Source organism: Oryzias latipes, chromosome 11 (assembly GCF_002234675.1).
Source record: "Oryzias latipes chromosome 11, ASM223467v1".
Lineage (NCBI taxonomy): Eukaryota > Metazoa > Chordata > Actinopteri > Beloniformes > Adrianichthyidae > Oryzias > Oryzias latipes.
In genome coordinates this window covers 4861793-4881820 of record NC_019869.2, presented here as the reverse complement: position 1 = coordinate 4881820, position 20028 = coordinate 4861793, and the positions used below count along the sequence as shown (strand labels likewise).

The 20028-nt window shown below is 36.4% G+C and overlaps 1 protein-coding gene across 4 annotated transcripts; it reads left to right on the top strand.

Moving 5' to 3' along the window:
• The first annotated feature begins 1448 nt into the window (after positions 1-1448).
• On the top strand, positions 1449-12755 carry stm-l (starmaker-like protein). Of its 4 annotated transcripts, none has more exons than XM_023959562.1 (30): positions 1449-1548; positions 2399-2457; positions 2813-2827; positions 2983-3015; positions 3127-3162; positions 3425-3460; positions 3576-3620; positions 3731-3766; positions 4569-4601; positions 4680-4712; positions 4796-4828; positions 5563-5586; positions 5661-5693; positions 5831-5866; positions 5939-5971; positions 6055-6090; positions 6197-6229; positions 6410-6451; positions 6661-6693; positions 6781-6816; positions 6910-6942; positions 7113-7139; positions 7338-7367; positions 7857-7898; positions 8554-8589; positions 8849-8884; positions 9415-9909; positions 10213-10266; positions 10505-10554; positions 12312-12755. In XM_023959562.1, the coding sequence occupies exons 1-29, from the start codon at positions 1538-1540 to the stop codon at positions 10513-10515; spliced, it is 1440 nt and encodes a 479-aa protein (XP_023815330.1). In that variant the 5' UTR covers positions 1449-1537; the 3' UTR covers positions 10516-10554; positions 12312-12755.
• Positions 12756-20028: the final 7273 nt, after the last annotated feature.

Sequence of the window (20028 nt, the reverse complement as noted above, 5' to 3'; positions counted from 1 at the left end):
TCACATCTAGAATGACTAGATATAACTGCTATGACCAAACACTACTATTTTCAATTTTTCAGAATAAAAGTTCACTGTATTTCCTGCATTTTATCAATCAGGAAGTTGAATTTGGCTCTCTACTTGTTGAGCATCCCAACATTTTAGGGCTGGTTGAGGTCAATCAGCAGCACACAATGCCGTGTTTCTGCCGGGACATTCATGTAAAGATGTCAACAGCACACTCCGTCCTTGTGAGATTACAGTGTGCGTCAGGAGATTGGGATAAGCGTGTTCCCACTCCGATTCAGATTAATGTCAAAATGACCAGACTGTCTGACGGTACCTTAACAGACAAAGTGTCTAAATGAAAGCTAAGTCTTTATTTTCCTATTCATCCTGTCGTGATCTAAAATAACTGCTCTTTACATCACAGATAAGATTCACAAAACACAAGAAATAACATAACCGATGAGGGGTGATGTTTTTAAAAAAAGGTCACGATCAGTAGTTTCTTTTAAAAATAGGTTCATTTACAGCAGTACAATTATTTTCAGGGTGTTATTGCGTTACAAAAACCACAAAAAACTGTCACCGCAAACAAGGTAGTCTAAAATAGGAAAAGATCACAAATCTTAAGAGAAAATCACTAGAAAGTAGTAAAATGATGTCCATGCAGCAAACACCTTTGCTTAATAAGAAAAAGGAGCATTCAAAAAGGGAAAATTAAGCTAAAAAAGCTAACTGTTAAAAATTTGTTTTAAACTGAGTGTTTAAAAGCCCAATAATAAATAGTTTAACTAGTTTTGAGTAAATGTTTATTGTTTTTTGAGTTTTTATTAACCTAATTGTAGTTTTTTTTATTTCAGTGACAATGTAATAAATGTAAATGACTCATTTAAATGTGTAAAATGAGAATAAGATCTTAGCACAAGTTGGTCTGTTTTCATAAACCCTCATAGAATTTAAAATGAGCCCTTAGAATATAAATGTAATTTTTTTTGTTTCCAAAAACAAGACTGTGAATGCCAGTGTAACTTGTCGACGTGTTTTGAACAACAAAATGACAAATTTAAAGAAAAATCACAGGAAAATGTGAGTTTTTTTGTCTTAAATGTAGTTTCTCCAGTGTCAAGAGGTTGGAGCAAAAGAATTCGGACTCATTTCGATAATAATTTACTATATTTTTGATTAATTTTAGAAAAGTTTGGAAAGTGTGAAGCAAAAAAAAACTGCTAAAATATGTGTAAAAGCGAGGTTTGAAACCTTCTGCAATGATCAAACAGTTTGCTAAAAGTCTGAATATTAATTCAATCATAAAAAATATGCTAAAACACTGCTGACACAGCTTTTTTGCCCTTGTTGGACACAAAACATAATTAAATCAGAGACAAGATTAAAGTGAAGACACCCAAGTGATAAGAGGGAGGGAGGGAGGAAGGGAGGGAGGAGGAAGAGAAGCTATAAAAGGCGTCTGCCCGGCTCCGGCACAGATCAGAAACTCAACAGACGCTTCTTCTCACTAAAGTTTATTTCCTGTTGAGCCGCTGAGATCGACATGCTTCACCGGTGAGTGGATTCCTGAGGTTGTACTCTTCGCCAAACCGGTTCTGTTGAGACGTCTCAAGCTAGATTGAAGTTTTCTTTACAGTAACTCTGCGTTCTGAATTTATTGTGCACAAAAAGCAGCTCAGAGGAGCTTGAAATTGTTGAGTTTTGTTGAAAGTTTCACACCTATGGTTGTGTTGGGCCTCATGACCGCTGATGACTTAATACTATTATGTGACCTTTCTGGATTTAGTCACCTATGTGACCCTCTGGTTTTATTTTAGACAGGATATGTGTGTTTCTGCAACTTTGACATATATATTTTAATGAGTTTTGGCTTCTTTGTCCATTGTCGCTCCGCTGGATCAAAGTTCGATGAAAATGCAGCTCCTGGAGATTTCACGGCCCCTTTGAAGATCTGGTTTTCTCTTCCAGCTCTCTATACGTTGGAAAAGAAGAGGCGCTTTGTGTTTTTTTTTCCTCCTGTGCAAGAAACACAAAGACAGTCATTTAACCCTTCAGATTGAAAGCTGATTTCATCCAGCCTCCACCCAACTCACCTGAGAATTATCAGCTGACATTCGGCCCCTTTGTGTTTGATTTTATACTATTTACACTTGGACAGCGGATGTTGACACAAAGCTTAAAACATCTGACTCTCCACTTTTTTGTTTGCTCGTATTTCTGTGACTACATTGACAAACTGGGCGTTCTGTTCCTCCAAAGGCATGAAAGGAAAGCTTTTAGATCGCCTCTTCCTCTTATCACATTTGGATAAAAAAGGCAAAACTGCATTCAAAGAAGCTGCAATCAAATGGAGGATTTGACTGCTCCTTCACCATCTGTTTGTGTGTTGTTGTTGTTTTTTTAGGTGTGTTGTGTTGCTGCTGTGTGCCTTTGCTGCTGTTTGCCTTGCAGCTCCAGTCCACAGTAAGACTTGATATCTTTATCAGGACTCATCAGCATAGAATCTGTGTAGAGCCAACCAATCACTTGGAGCTTTTATTGTGAAGGGAATGTGTAAAAAAAAAAGCATAAATCCAACTTTTTACCATGAAATTTTAGATTAATTCTTGAAACATTTTCATAAATCTAAACTTTTGTAAATTAACCTTAAATACTGTAAAAAAAAAAGCTAAGTCAAAGTCCTTAAGCTTTTGCTACCTTGATTGTGTTATATAAACGTCATTACAGTTTTGTTTAGTTGCCAAATTATACATTATTTTGATATGTTTTGACCCAAGAACTAACTGTTTCTATTTTTCCCCTCTTTTTCTCACTGAAGATGCATCTGATGATGGTAATTATAATCATTTTTTAAGCTCTTTTTTTCACCAATCAGTGCATTTCTCTGCACCAAACTCAAATCCAACGTCACGTGCAGTTAGCACCCCCTACAGGCTGCAGTGGTTACTACAACAGGAACTTAACCTGAGCTTTTTGTTCTGTTTCCAGAGAGGGCTATGGAGCTGCTGGCACATCTAGACGGTAATTTACTCACTGACTACCACCACCCCTCCTCCCCTCAGACTGGAGCACCAAAGACTCATGGGATTTGTTGTCTTCTTTTTATTTATTTTGTGTTTGTTGTGTTTTTAGGAAAGAATGTAGGGGATGCTGGGACAAAAGAGCCAGGTATCCACAGTAAAACATCCCACTCACCTGTCAGTGGAGCTCTGACCGTTTACCTGTGTGTCACAGATGCTCCTTCACTTGTGTTTGTGTATTTCTGCTTCCTCGTTTCCTCTTCATGATGTAAAAGCACTAACACATTATGGTTACATCCTTTAGGCCTTTTTTTTTTATATATATATATATATATGGGATTTATATAAAATAATATCATTGCTAACATGTTTTTTTTAGCAAAGTAAAAGCATGTTTTGTGTTTTTTTAGCTGTTACAGAAGCAGGTGGAACAGCTGAACCTTCAGGTTGGTGTGACCCTCAAGTTCACTTCTTCGAATAAACTTAGATTTAGCACCAATTTATGTTCCAATCTGACAGATTTTCTTTTTACTGAACAATTTTTGTGTTTTTGTCTTCTAGCTGATTCATCTGACAGTGAAATGTCTATGATGGACAACTCTGAGGGTGAGATGAGACTCTACGAGACCCAAACACACAGAAACATCCTAACATTTAGGTATCTGCTTCAAAATCATTATTTTGCAATTTAACTTGGATTCCTTTGTGTGATTCAGACAACAGCGATGCATCTATGATGGACAAATCTGAAGGTAAGATGAAGAAAATTATTTAAATGACTTAAGTATTTAAATAACTTTACAAAAAGAAAAGGATCCCCTGATTTAACAAAATAAAAGTCTAGTTGAAAGCTTAATTAAAAACTCTAATAAAAAGTTTTTTTCTAAGTTTGTAAGAATAGTAAGAAGTTTTATAACTACTTTTTTAATTCTAAACCAACATATTTCATTTGTCAGAGGTGAGAGCTAACAGTTGATTAAAATAAATCAGAAATGACTAAAGCATGAAAATTTGTTAGGGCTCTGAGAAATTCTTGAAACAAATAAAATAAAATAAAATAAAAAGGATGTTTATCTGCCAATAGAACCAAATTAAGACCAAATTATCATATTTGGATATATTCCTCTGGTAATTGGAAATATCATGTCTTCAAACAAATGGGCATTGCTCTAATAACAAGTTTTTAATTTAAGGTATTTATCTTTAAACACTTTCCCCCCAAATGATTCCTGTTTGAGGAGCGACAACACTCCAACTGTTCTGAATTCTTAATAATAGTCGTCTTAAAGACTATAAATACCCATTTTAAGATAGATGTGTCTTAAAAATAAAAAGTAAATGTTTGTTTACTGTCAATAAATGCAGTCAAACTGCATTATAGATCCAAAAAAAGGTTCCGGTTTTTCTAAATCAAGCAATTCTGTTTTTCAAGACAAGACCGTTCACCATCACTAATAAAACTTCTGCTTAGAAATATGATGTAAAGTAGAAAAATAAAAAGATTTTATTTTTCCAGTAAAAGTCATTAAAACAGCTTTCTCTTTGATCCCACAGACAACGTCAAAGACTCCACTGAACATGATGAAGGTACCTTACCTGTCTGATGGGTGAGTTCACCTGTGTGTGCTTGTTCACCTGTGACTTTGTGTCTTTACGTGTCTGCAGAAAAAGCAGAAAATGACCAAACTGACACCACAGGTTAGTCTTCGAGGAACGTCTTTTAAATAATTTGGGTTTTTTGTGTTTGTTCATTACAACCTGCTGCGTTTTTTTCTTTGCAGAGGAGGAGGATTCCACGATGAAGAACTCTGACGGTGAGATGACGGTTTTTAAAAAAAGGCCCCTTATTATTTAGAATAAGTAAAGAAAAAAAATCACATTTCTAGTAACTAAGACGTGTTTTCTTAAACTAAAACAGAAAAAAATGTTATTGATTAGATGATTTTTCTTGCAAAACAGAAACTAGGACATTTCTTGAAACAATTATCTTTATACTTCCTTAAGATTCAGTTTTTGCAGTTTCGGTTTTGCGAAAAAAAAAAAAAAAACAGAATTACTGCAGTTTGACCTTTGTCAAGAAGAAAACAACCAAACACCCTAAAATGCTCAAGAGGGAGTCAGCTAAAGAAATCACTTCAGAAAAACAAGCTCATGTTTAATATTTGCCCAGATTTGGACATATGTGTTAATAAAAGCTGAATAAAATTAGAAAAAATGTGCAAAGGAAAAACAAATCTGCATCAGAAACTCAGAAATTCCCAAATAGATTGTTAAATTTTAATTAAACTGTTTATAAGCAACAAACCTTAGTTTTATCCTAAAAAAACAAAATTTGAAATTGTGTAACATAAATGTTTAAAACATCAAATGAAGCTAATCTTGTTTTTTAATCATCTTTTGTAGTAAATGTTTAGTTTTTCCTTTAATGATTTAAGCCTTTAAGGTCAGCAGCGGCTTATCGGAACACAGATACAAATATCTCTGCAGATTTGATTTATTTCTACTTGTTACATTTGACTGATGTGAACGTTTGTTTGTTTTTTAACAGATGAGTCCAAAGAAACATCTAAAGGTAATCTGTCTTTTCCCCGGCCTCAGTGTGTGTGTGATAATCTGTAAATAACTGCGTGGTCGTGTGGTTAACAGCTGCTGCAGAGGTCAAGACCACTGAGAAAACAGGTCAGTGTCGACCAAAAGCTTTTTTTTTTTAGACTTTTTTCATTTAATTACTTTACGTTCACATTTTAGAGCGGTCTGGTTTTGTTTGGAACAAATCTTATAATCATTTTTTTTTAATGACTTTTTGGTTTTTGCAGCTGAAAACCCAGACGCTACAGATGAACCAAGTGAAGGTTTGTGTGCTCGCTCTGCGTCTTCCTCTGTGTTCGTTAACCGCCGACTCTAACCAGTCTGTGCGTTTACAGAAACATCAGAGGGCGAGGAATTGGATTCAGCAGGTCCGTTTCAGTTCAAAGTTTTGGGGGTTTTTCTGTAGAGATAACCAATTAATGATCCCTGGTTGTATTTTTTCTGCTCACAGATGACAGCCAAGACTCTACAGATGAGCCAAGTCAAGGTAACCCGTCGGTTCATCGTCTCCAGAGGTTTTTATCCTTTTTAGCCTGATTGTAACCTGACCTTCCTACCTGCCTGCCTTTGTGTTTTCAACCCGACGTCTGCAGAAACAGCAGAGACTAAAGAAACAGAGTCAGCAGGTCAGTTTTAGTCAAAAGCTTCACTGTTTTTTTCCTTGTTTAAATTGTATGAGAAGGGATCTACAGATTTAAATGGGACTTAAAAGGGTCAAATAAATCTTGTTTGTGCATTTTAGCTTGGTGTTTCCTCGTTTTAGTTGAATTCTGTGCATAAAGCTGAAATCCCACTTTTCCTTTCAGATAAAAGTGAGGACAAAAGTTCAGCAGCAGAGGAAACTGATGGTAAGGAGAAAATCTCACGTTTATCGGGATGCTTGGGCCTCTGAAGAGGTTCGCTTCAGCATCCGTGTGACTAATCTCTAAAAGGCAGCGCCTCTTTATCCAGAGTAATCGATATTTATAGTAACAAATTAGCTTTTTTAATCAAAATGAGTCCTAAAAAAACTCTCTTCCAATGAACGTCCGCCTCACAGTATTTGTTGTATTTTCAGAAGAAGCCTCAGACTCCGCTGATGTGTCTGAAGGTAACCAGATTCTGGGTTCATTTACTTGTAATTTTATTACTTGGCTATAACTTGCCTGTCTGCTCACCTGTCGCTTTTACCTGTCAGCCGTCTCAGAGTCAGAGGAGACGTCCTCCTCTCCAGGTCAGTGCTGCTCGACAGGCAAACTGAATTCTGCTCCGTTTATCTGCGAATGACTTTAACGTTGGGCTCATTTGATTTTTGTGTCAAACACAGAAGTAAGAGGCTCAAAAACCAACAATACTGAAGGTAAAGAGGAAAATAGAACATTATTTCTAATATGTAAATGTCCATATAGATGCATGTAAATGATTAAATGTGAATTTTTGTCTTATTTTGATAGATTACATGTCTAATATGTGATATCTATGAAATATTTTAAGTTTTTTTTTTCGTAAAATGTTGATTTATTTCCTCAGATAAAATCTCCTTTGAGGAGGTTGAAGGTAACGTCTCTAAATATCTGATTTACTTTGATTTTGTTTTTTAATAAACATCATTACTGAAGTAAAAAAAATACTATTTAACTGTTTTTAGCTTAATAAAACAAGTATTAAAATGTAGCTACTAATATGTCCATAAGTGATATAAGTCTTTAGAATGAATGAAATGCTTCTTTTTTTTGGCTAATTTTGTGTTTTTAGACCAAAGTGACGAGATGTCGATGGACAAAGGTAAATAGATCAACAGAAGAATTTCCTTTGCAAATCCTTTTGTTTGTTTTTTATATTTACGCAACAAAGTTTTAGACGTGTAACATCTCGTCTGCGGGTTTTTGGTTTCCTTCTTCCTTCTCCTCTTTAGTCTTTTTCTGTCGAGTTATTTCTGAGCTTTTGTCTTCTGCTGGAACGAGGAAAATAGATGTAAAAATAGTTAACAGGAAATAAAATCCCGTCTTTCAAACAAATGAGGAAATGGGTTGCAAGCTTTAAATTGTGTTTTACTCTCCCTTTTTTGTGATTAATTAATAAGATATAAGATCCTTACGAGAGGGAATCATCTTAATATGTTTAATGACATCAGAGGTAGGGAATGTGTCCCTAAGTTGCATTTTTAACACATTTCCTTCATGATTTATCACTTTTTTAACACATTTTATGACAATTATTGCAGTTTTCTGTGCCTGTAAGTTGATCTGCTCATCATTGTTTCCCTCTGTATAGATAAAAAAAGTGAAGAGTCGTCCATGCGTCCCACTGACAGCGGTTAGTACTTCAAAAAACAACTCAGAAAATGTCCCAAAACTGGTTTTATTTTTGTTAAATAAAAGAGCGGATCAGAAAACAACAGATTAAAAGCATTCAGCTGGATGGATTACATGGATGCATAACAGCTGCAAGAAAAACTGCATCATGAGCTGCAGCAGAAGGCCTTTTAAAAGTCAAAAGGGTTAAATAAAAATACAACTTTTTTATCTCAACTCCTCCCAAATGCATGTGCTGACGGAAAGCTGCCATTTTGGTTTCATGAATCACAACAATTCATCACTAAAAATTAAAATGTATCTGTTTTTGTGTCATTCGGTGACCCAGTTTGTCTTCAGGTCAGTCAACACTGCTGAGGCTAAATGTAATGTTTAAATTAAAAAAAAAAAGGAAAGAGCAACTATATGGTAAATTTTTTGTAAATTAAGACTTTTCCTACTTTGTCCTTACCCTAATTGAAATGTTTCTTTTGGCCCATTTTTCTCTGTCTGTGCAAAAATATACTTAAAAAAATATACAGAAAATGTTGTTTATGGAACTATTGGTGTTGTTATCAAAGAAAACTGCATAAAAACTCTGTTTTGAAGATTATCAGAATATTAAATGCATTTTTTCTGTAAGAAAAGAAAAATTGAATGTCTTTTTTTTGCTCTAGTTAAAGGAGCTGAGGACAGCGCCTCCCTTGAGAGCGGTAAATACCCAAATACACAAAAACAGCTGCAAACGGTGTTATATGGTTAGAATAAACACACCACAACAAGAAAACTGAATTTGATCCACAATTAGCACAAATTATTTATTAAGTTGATTATTTTTTTAACATGAACTTAGATTCCCTGCTTTTTTGCATTTAGATTTCCATATAGGATCGATATTATTTTTTCATAATTTTGTGGGGTGTTTTTGTGTGACTAATAATTTCCTTCTGTCTTGATGTTTTGTCTCTGCAGATGAAATGTTTGAGGAAAGTGACGAACAAAGTGAAGGTGAATATTATGACTGACACGTGATAAACGTGTACCTTAAAATTAAGTCAAGTTTTATGTTTCATTTAGAGGTAGATGCCTTTTGCTGAAAAAGCTTGCAAAAAGAAATATTAAGCTTCTCAGCTCAGAAGTTAAATATTTAAACATATCAAATTAATTAATAACGGAACCTGTGATAAGAAGCCAAAATAAAAAGGATAAATGGAATACAGACTAATTTCCATTGGCTTTTAATTTGAAAAACCACGTTTATAACACATATGCAGCAGGTCTAATTCTTTCTTTTTAAAAATCGAATGGAAATGTTATTTTCCTTGTTGAGAATAGACACAAAATAGGACGATATATGATAAATAAAGTTTACATGCACTCTATATGGTTCCATTATGCTAACAATAGACTCAAAATGGGAATAGAAGCAGCTAAAAATCAGGAACCTTTTGTTTGATTCTGCATTTTTAACCTCGTTTTGATCTTTTTCTGGATTTGGATCAGAATATTTATTACTGTTTCATATCTACAACCTACAGAAGAGAAGAGCACTTCAGCCCCAGCATCTGAGGACGCCGGCGCTGACAGCGAAGACGAGTCCGACCAATCCTCACAAGACCTCAGCAAAGAAGACGACAGCAAAGGCCAGGATGCAGTTCAGAGCCAGGACGATGGCACGACCTCAAAAGCTGACCTGATGGACGACGACCTGGGGGCAGAGGACGATAAAGACGAAGAGGAAGAGGAAGCGGCCGATGGTGATGCAAAAGATTTGGGGGTCATGATTGAAAAAGATGAGGAGGAGAAAGTGGAGGTGAACAAAGAGCAGGTGGACAGCAACGAGGACCAGCCAGCGAAGGAGAACAGCGATGAAAAAGATGAGGCAGATAAAGAGAAGGATGCCAGTGACAAGAAAGACCTGAGCATGAGCGAGGAGGAGCCGGACTGGGAGGAGGAAATGGGCATGGATGACTCTCTGGAGGAAGAAGAGAAGGCAAACAAAAAGACGAGCGACGAAAAGGGCTCGTTTGACGGTAATACGTGACATCTGTCAGGGTTTCAAACATGTGCAAGCAGGTTTTTTAAAAAACAAAAAAGCAATTATGAGTATATAAATTTTACTTTTAATCCCAATCTTGTAAATGTTTGAGATTAAAATCCTAAAAATAATAAGTGATCACAAGTTTTGAAATTTTGTAATATCTTAAATTATTCCATGTTTTTAAAAATGTTTTTATAAGGTTAAATCTTTAAAAAATAAGAGTTGGGTTATATGTTTACTAAAATAAAAAAGTTTAATCTGTTTTATTCACAAGGCGCTTTTTTTCATTTTTCAGAAACAACTTCTGACCAGCTGGACCAACCCGACAACTCCACCCCTCCTGCAGATGGTAAAAGCTCTCGTTTTATGATGACACGACACCATTTCACAATAAAAGTTCTTCTGTTTCAAATAGAATTCTGCTAGGGTTAACTTTTTTAACTGGTTTCCACTAGAGAACCATCTAAATTACGAGGCAAAGTAAAGTCAGTGGTTTCTTTGCAATGAAAAGACAGACTTAAGAGGTTAAACAGAGTAAATTCAAAGTTTCGAACTTCGAACTTGATGTTTTTTCTTTGCTTTTACAGCTGCGATGTAAACGCTCTGCCTCTGAACTGTGGAAGAAGACCGACACCAGGTAGAAACAAACACAGCATGACGGAAGTCTAAAAGACAAATTCTCTTAATGTCTCTCCCCAGCAAAGAGCAGTACACTTGAAGTTTATTTTATTAGGTATACCTGAGTATAGGTATGGGACGTATACTAAAGACCATGAATGTGTAGTATTAAAAATATGCTGAGTATTTTTTGTTAAATGGCAACATAATAAGTTTACAACATATACTGTAGATAGTATAAAAACTTGTAGTATAGTAGACTTGTATTACACTCAAATGGTGTACTTTTTGCTAAGCTAGAGTCAGCGGCTGTGTTAAAATTAACATTTTCAGGTTTTTAGGTTTTCTTTGTAAGAGAAAAGTCAGTTTGTTTGGAGGTTTTTTGAAAAATATTCTTGGTAGGAAAGCCTGAGTCTATACTGTTTTATATTGGAGTGATTTAAAGGGCCTACATCATGCATCTTAAGGCTTTTAAAGTAAACTATGTCGATATATATGATAATATATTACCTTTGACACACCAAAGAACACATTTATTATGAAATATGAGTGATTTTTGCAGCTCATTGTCCTACCTGGAAGGAAGACGACTCGATCTCTGAGGCCCCGCCTCTCACTTCATGTGGGTGCCACCCATTTCATGAGTCGGCCTCAGCAGCATGTCTGCTTTTATCCCAAAAAAATAAAAAAAACTTCCGAACTTTTTTAAAGATGGATGTGCATATTGCGCATATAAAATGTAAGCGTTTAGCCGATCGACGCTAGCTTTGTGGAGAAGGTGGGCATGTGTGTTAGCCTGGGCGCGGGGCTGGCAGCGCGGACTGAAAAGGGCTGTCCCCCACTCTGTAAAGTCACATTGGGAAGACCCACTTATTTGCATTGATTGGGAGGGGCTGGTGCTTAGATTTTTAGAGGAATGCTCAGAAATGCGTGAAAATACCACTTTTGGGTTGTTGTTTTTTTGGGGGGAAATTGATTTTCTGATACAACTAAAAGCTTAAAAAAAGTTGATTTTGCATGATGTAGGGCCTTTAAAGACAAGAAAAAAAGGGTTCAAAGACCCACTTCAATGAAAATGGTGTCATCATGTTCTTTTGGCATTTTTCTGATGATGGAGGACAAGAAAATTATAATAATAATAATAATAATAAACTTTATTTGTATAGCACCTTTCCAGATAAAAATCACAAAGTGCTTCACAGTACAACACGATAAAACAACTTTTTGAGCTTAAACATGAATTTCTGAATATTTCTCTATTCAAATCATTGAGAATCAGGAGCAGACAAAAAAACCATTTGAAAAAGATCGTATTTGTGAAGTAGAAAATACGCTGGTGGGCTCTGCTCCATTCTGATGCATCCATCTGCAGACAAATAGACCCATGAACGTCTTTGTTTTCCTTGTCTGAACTGGAGTCTGAATCAAAACTGAGATTGCTCGCTTTTTTTGTTGCACTGCTAATGTTAGGTTGAGGGGCAGTAAGCTAGCAAAAGAGACTGTAAACAGAGAGCTCTCAGCAACAAAGAGGGGAAGAGGGGGCGGGCGGGGTTGCTTTGTGCCAACAGTCCACAACTTAGAGCTGACTTTCTAATGCACTATTGCCGCTCTGCAGAAACAAGCTTTTTCAATTTGGCTAAAAATGGCATAATCATAATCAAAAGACCACTAAGAATGCTTTGAAAATAGATCAAAAGATGATCAGAGTGGGACTTTAAGCAAGATTCACACTTTTATTGCTCTACACAATGTTTTTGATTTTTTGTTTTCTGACAGAACCAAGCCCCACGGTCTCCACGGTGGAATAAAGACGCCATGACAACAAGAAGCTAAAACTGCATCTAAATTTCAACCTCCAGCTTCCTGTTTGTTTGCCTTGCCAGGCTCGTTCCTGATGTGTACGTCATATTTTGTTTCAACTTGCCTTTAGATGTCCTCAGAAAAATGTATGAGACACCTGCCGTCCTCCAGTCTTCTAGCCGCACTTTCCTGACGCCTCCTTTAACCTAATCTACCTAACTTTCTGCCTGTCTGTCTGCAGAAAAATTAAACAAGCTGCTGATCTCAGATCTGCTCTGTGTGTCTGATTTCACACATGAATGTGTACATACAGTCCATCGTTTACTTTACAGACATTAATATTTTTAAAGGATGTGAGGGAATACCAGAGTCAACAATTGTACACAAGGAATGGCTAATAAAGTTTGAACTGTTATTTAACTCACAGAGTCTTTATTTCACTCTTCCACACTTTTCCACTAGTTCACTGGCTAATACTAGGAATTCCTCATTAAAAAAAGACTTTATGACCAACACCCAACATTCATTCATTTTCTTAACCGTTTATTCCCTTTCGGGGTCACGGGGTTGCCGGAGCCTACCCCGGCCACCACCAACACCCAACAGAAAAGAAATTTCAAACAAAAATCTTGAATTGTAATAGTTAAAAAATATTTTGTCAATAGTCAACGTTTTATTTATTATGAACAATGTACCTAGTACCTGGTGAAAATGAGCTTAGAGCAGAGTGAACCCCCACCCCCATTCCCACTCAAGAAAAGATGACATCACAGCAGGAAAAAGCGTAACAAAAATAAGGATGGGAGCAAAACCTTTTTGGGGTGAAGCTAAAATACACATGTTGGGGATTTCCAAAGAAAGTTTTAAGACGGCTTGGCGGCCATGTTTGCCTCGTTTCCCCTAAGCATCTAATACCGGTCCAGACCAGTCCGGTATTTCGAACTCTTCCATTATAAGATGGACCCATTTAAGCCGGATCACATCGTACCATAATGGGGTCACCGTGAATGTAAGTCCATAGAAGAATGGAACGGACCGGTGAGGGCGCAGATACAGTTGAAGCCCGTTGATTAAATGAAGGTCTTCACAAATAAAGAAAGCTCCAAGAAAGCGGCTGTATCCCTCTTGGCCAATCTTCTCTCAAACAACATAGAATGCATAGTATTTACGAAGAACCACAAGCCAAGCGGGAAAAAAAAAGAGCTGCTGGATGACCTCCATTGTTGTTGTTAGCTTCACCCCGTCGACCGACCGTCTTTTGAATATTTTGTATGTCTTTGTATTGAATTTACATTAAAGTTGGTGATGGCACAGTTGTTAAGAAGAAGATTTGGAATTGGCGCGTCATGTCATAAGTGTTACTGACCCCAGTTCTACACATAAGTTACCTTCTAGAATAAGGCTTGTTAGATTAGATTTTGCAAATAAGATTTCCATGAACACTGAATGACAACCCAAAAAAGATTTGATCAAAACTCCAGTCCATCATTTTCCATCAATCAACTTAACAACATTGTACAGACAAAGAAAGCTGGTTCAACCCCATTCCTGATGTTGAAGTTTTCCAGTCAGCTGCTGCTCCTCCACATGTTTCCTGCTTCAGTGGAGCGTCATGTTCAACTCAACTTTTCTTGCACAATTTCTTCCTCATACATTCATGACTGCATCATCTTCCAGCATTTGCAGAGTTCAGTAAACAGATGATGAACTGAATCAGCCCTGTTGTAACAAAGAAAGCAGGAAGCTCAGAAGACACACCTGAAAAATGTTGATTTTGTTTAAGCTGTTATGCAGTCCTGTAGCTTGCCAGTTGATGTGAAACACACTTTTTAATTTTTCCAGTTGTTTGAAACCTAATCTAAGATTTGATCATGTTTTTTTATTTTTGTTATTTCATTGTTTTCACCCTTTTTTGCCAGCAAATCAACATTTTTTCTTGTCAACAAATGCTTTTTCTACCTCATTTGACTGTTGACCTGAACCTGAATGAGTCTGAGACCTGCGGTCATTTTCAGGCAGCCAGGGCAGACTCCCTAAAGCTGGTTTACAGGTGTGTTGGGGTGGGAGGAGTCAGGTTACCTGCTGCCACAGGCTGATTGTGTGGAAGAATAAGTCCTGGGATTAATGGGATGGAGTTTCGGCAGGCTGATAAGTGAAAACTAGCCTGCTAGGTCAACAAAGGTTAAGTGGCCCCCCACGCACACCTATGTTCTTATCTTTCAAGGATCCTGTGAGTTTTCCATACAGCAAAATTATTTCACTTCTGCTTGATTCAAAACTAAATATTATAAAGTTCAGAAGTCAAAGAAAATGTCCTCAAGACTCCAGATGTCCTCAAAGCTTTGGTGAGCTTTCTTAGGTCAGTCCTCACAACTCAAAAATACAAGTACACACACACACACACACACACACACATGATGGAGAAGTGGGAAGTGGACACTTCCTGCTACATAAAGGGTGTCTGTTTCAAAAGTCCTCCTGATTGGTTAATGGAGTCCTCCCTGACTCTAATAGGAAAGGTCAACTCAGTGGACCCTGACATATAAGTATGTGCATGCCTTTGTGTTTGAGGGTGATGTAAAGTAAACCTTTGCCCATGTGAGTTTTTCCACAGAGGTGATATCTGTGAGAAGTTCACCTGAGACTCGCACACCTGAATAGAGAGGAGAGTATTTCACATTCACCTGTTTTTTCTTTTAATTAAATAAACAAAATAAACTTGTGCACCAAAATATTTGGATTTAATGACTGGTCGGACAAAAAAAAGTATATTTTTGGAAGAAATCAAGATCAGTTAAGATTCCCAATCACATAGTTTCTATTTCTACTTCATGCTGCTCATAAATCTGAGCCTCCATCTACTATAAAACAAAACATGCACTTCCAACAGGTTGACAATCTATCACTACATTGGTTTAAGCCCAGTCAACCTGTATCTCCGGATTAATCATTTCTAAAAATTCAATCTAATACTTGTGCCCTGACTGTCCCACAGCTCTTGGTTTCAGTCAGACATCGGGATCAAAGGTCCAGGTGGGATCCAGTCATTCAGAACCGAGTTGGATGTGACTACTACACCTATAAGAGCCCTTAATTCCACTTTTGGACCAGGTCCCACAGTCCAGCCGGGCTCCAGCATGGTTCTGGTTACCGGACTTCCAGCAACACACAGATTTAAACTTTGTAGCCTGATTCCCAGAAACAAACGTGTGCTTGCTTCCAAAAGACCCAGAAAACCTCTGGTTTCTGCAGAATTTTCCATGTCATTATCGTTTTCTGTTAAGAAAACTGTCATTCAACTATGACAGATTCTCCCTAGAAAGAGTCCATAATAGGTAATGTGTACTTCAAAAGCTACTTTTTAAATTGATTAATGTAACTCGTAGATCAAAATAATTGCTTTAAATGACTGGAATTTAGTTTAAATTTAACAGGATCCAGATTTCCTGCCTGAATATTTTGTTTAGCCCTTTAAGAGATTATGTCAGACCAAAGAAGTGATTTTTATTTGAGTATATCTGATGAGGCGTTATTGTCCACCAGGTGGGAGTAAGTTACCCTGTTTTATTTTTTATTTTTTATTTAATTCTCACAAAAATGTTCATTTTAATTATAAATCAGAAAAATTGAGGCTTTAAAACATTCCCTCCCTTCGCTTCTACAGCTAAAATATTTGTTTATCCCTAATGGCTTATGTTATTTGAAACCACATTTTTGCCACATTGAACATTATGTTCATTGTCTGCATGGTCACCTGGACTATGGTGAAACAATGGAAGAAAGTCGGGGGAAAGCAAAAGCAGGAGAGGGGCTGTTTATGGATGTAGTTCCAAGGAATGTTGGCAGCTTTTACGTTACAGCTCTCTAGCACTTTAATAAAGCTTCCTTTCTATACATCCTCTTAGCTCCACGCACACAGACACACAAAGAGCTGCAGCTCTGGAGGTTCACTGAGGTGAAACTGAAGCAAAATGCCTGAAACAAACCACCCTTTTTCCTCCTGAAACTGAAGCTGCCTCCTATTCATTGGAGAACAAAATGTGAATGACTTTCATCTGGTTCATCACCTTCATGCAAACTGCTTTTTTGAACTTTAAAACCTCCAAAAATAATCTAGCTACTCATTCAGTGTTTTAACATGTTTTATTGGGAGTAAAGTACAATTTGTTCATCAATCATTAGGCTGACCAGAACCTTCATATGAGTTTTGCTCACAGAGTCCTAGAACTTCTCAGAATGCTGCTATATGCGAAAAGATTAGCAATTAGAAATTACAAGGCCAACAAAAAAGATGAAACACATTGCTGATGTTTCATGTATAATCATTTTTGTTTAACTTGACTCTCTCCAATTCTTTGTTTTTGGAACCAATTGTACGGTAGGTGAGACCCTTCATCGCAGCAAAAGAAGTAACTGCGCAAAAAAAAAAGAAACTCTGCAAAAACACTGCTGCAAATAAAAAGAAATGATATTGCAAAAAAATAAATGCTGCAAACAAAGAAATTATGATGCAAATGAAAGAAGCCCAACAAATAAAAAGAAATGATGAAAATTTAAAAAAGATTCTACAAATAAAAAGAAATGCTGCTGTGAATAAAAAATGTTGCAAAAAATATTATACAAATTAAAGAAACCCTGCAGATAAAAAGAAAGGATGATGCAAAAAAAGAAATGCTGCAAATAAAAAAATGTGCTGCAGATAAAAAGAAATGATGATCCAAATGAAAAAATGTCGCAGATAAAAACAAATGCAAATTAAAGAAACCCTACAAATAAAAAGAAATGCTGCTGCAAATAAAAAATGTTTCAAATAAACAAGAATGATGCAAATAAAAAAGAATCTGCAAATAAAAAAGCCAACTTTATATTTATCCAATAATTATTGTAACCCACGCCTTAGATTATTGTTTGCATGATTATTAATGATAAAAATAATGACCACAGTAAAAAGCTGCGACAAATCTTCAGCAGTCACTTGTTTCCACTTGGATGTTTTCATTCCAGGCTCTTGGTACCTGTTGCTAGTTGTGTTTGACTGGGGTAGACTCTGCTCTGGAGTCAGACCCTCAACTGTGTTTAGCGGCATATTGGAGTAAAGCTGCAGAACTCCATTCTCCTTTCATTAGAGGTCTCTCTGCACACTGGGTGTCTCCATGTCAGCTGAAGCTAACAATAAAACCGGCAGTCGCTTACTGTCAAACCTTGGGCTACATGGCCTAACCAAATAAAACACATACAGTACACATAGCGACACTGAACACTAGCATGTTCATCTTCCAAGTCATACTCCTGTTCTATTTTCTCCTTTTTACAGCGGTGCATGGACAAAATAATCCCCTATAATCCACTTTTGTTTGAGGCTTTTTCATTTGCATATACCGCCATCACTACAATATAAATGTTTTATATACATTTTTCTGACTATTTTTATTCAGTCTTTCTGAAAAATGCTACACACTTCAGTTTCATTCCAACTGATTTTAGCGTCTAGTAGATGTTCTACTAGAGAAAATGATGCTTTAAGAAGCTTTGTACTGGAGTGAACTAGTTGGATGAAAGGCTGTAATGTTTCATGAAGCCTCATCTCTCCATCACTAACCAGCCTGATGGCAGAAATTAGCTTAGGAAACTGCCTAGACCATGACTTTTATTCATTTTTAAAAGAAAACCAGAAAAAAAATTGAATCATAAAAACACATAAGATCCTCCAAATAAGAGTAGCTGAGAACCACGTTCTTAAATAAAATGAAGAGGATTGACAAACACAAAGCAGCTGAGGTGATTGATAATGGAAACCTGGTGTGAAAACAAGGAAACCAGAAAAACTGAAAATAGTCTGAACAGAAAACAAAGCAAGAAAATGACATAAAAGTGACAGAAATCCTCTTATGAAATCAGTTTAATGAATCAGTGTTTGGTTGTTTATGTAGTGCAACACCACCTCATTTCTACTGGACAACAGAAACGTGAGGCCTTCACTGGAACCTGCAGCATGGTCCAAAAGAAGAAGAACATGAACCCCTTCCTTCTTAGAGGAAACAATTTTCCTTTTCATGGGTTTTTATCAGATGTAACCTAAATATGAAGCTCTAGTTTCATTTTCTTTATTTTGGTAGTTCCTCCTAAAAACAAATAAAACTTTTCGATATTTTTTACAGCCGTTGGAATATTTCCACATGATATGGTAACTAGGACCCTTAGGGTCTGATATTTGCCATAAATAAACCCAAACTTCAGCAGCTGCTCATTTGGACTCCGTATGACCCAAAAATTTGTTAAAAATAAAATAAATATATATAAATTTTTTGGAAAAACTATTGTTTACATTGTGTAAACATTGTGGTCTACATATGCCAATCTAATGAGCCTCTGTGCTCTAAATAGTCCCACACTAAATATTTTATTGGTAGTTATGGATCAGGGAGGGAATTTAGTCAAATTCAGACATAGCCACGTTTTTAGAAGAGACATCTGGGAAATTTTTAGAGCACTCGGTTTTGGAATAGTAGATTCGGACAGTCGAACAAAATGGCGAACGAGCTATATAGGGCACTACGTGTGAAGGAATTTGGACATAGCCTGCAATTCCAAAATCCAGTGCTTAGCAAATTTCCCAGAAGTTTCTGCAAGAAACGTGGCTATGTCCAAATTCCCTCTCTACTCTCTAACTACTAAAAAATGCTGAAGTGCGCGAATATCTAGTGCCCTGGACTTAAACAGCAATTTGGACACCATACACTAACTTTAAACTGCAAATATGAAGTCACAGATTTCACGAAGTGAAATCCTAATAAATACGAACATTTTACAAAGACTATTTATGAATGCATTGCAATCAAACAAAGTTTTCATCTTTGAAATACAATGCATTCATAAATAAGTAAGAAATTGTGGTCTATATTCGCCAATCTGGCAAGCATCGATGGGCACTGGTTTGTTGTAGAGACTTCTGGGAAATTTCTTGGGCAATGGATTTTGGAATTGTAGATTCGGACACCCCGAGAAAATGGCGAACGCCGTGTATAGTTGTATAGTGCACTAAAGTAGTCAGGGGTGAAGGAATTCGGACACAACCCCAGTGTCCATTGGCGAATATAGACCACGATGCATTGCTAAAAAATGTATGTAAATTAATTTCTTATGATTAATCCAAGTTTTTACAATCAAAAAATAGTGGATTCGTAGTTTTCGAAAAATGTTCATAATTATAAGGTTTCTATTTGAGCGAGGTAATGTGTCTGAATTGTGTTATAATCCATCGTATAATCCATCGTACTGGATGGAGAGTATGAGTTCAGACATAACCTCAACTTTCACCACATCCTCAAGACTTTCGTTGGGAAGTTTGAGGAATTTGGGGGATTACCTTCCTGAGTTTCTGCGCCATCAGAAGAAAGTTTGTCTCCTGATCTACTGCAAAGTTCAGCTTAAAGGTTCTTTTACTTTGCAGTCAACTTTCTTTCCTGTGAGTCATCCACTCATCCAACAGGGCTGAAAAAATGGCAAAGAGATATTTAGAGAAGTTTGTGAACTAAAAACTCTCTTTTTTTTTCATTATTCCACTAAATAAAATAACACAGAACTTCAATATACTCCTTTTGATTCTTGTAGATGCCATTTTTGCTTTTATGTTCAATAAATATGTAAAAAAAATAGTTTTATTTTGTGAAATAGGAGTACACACAATATTTAT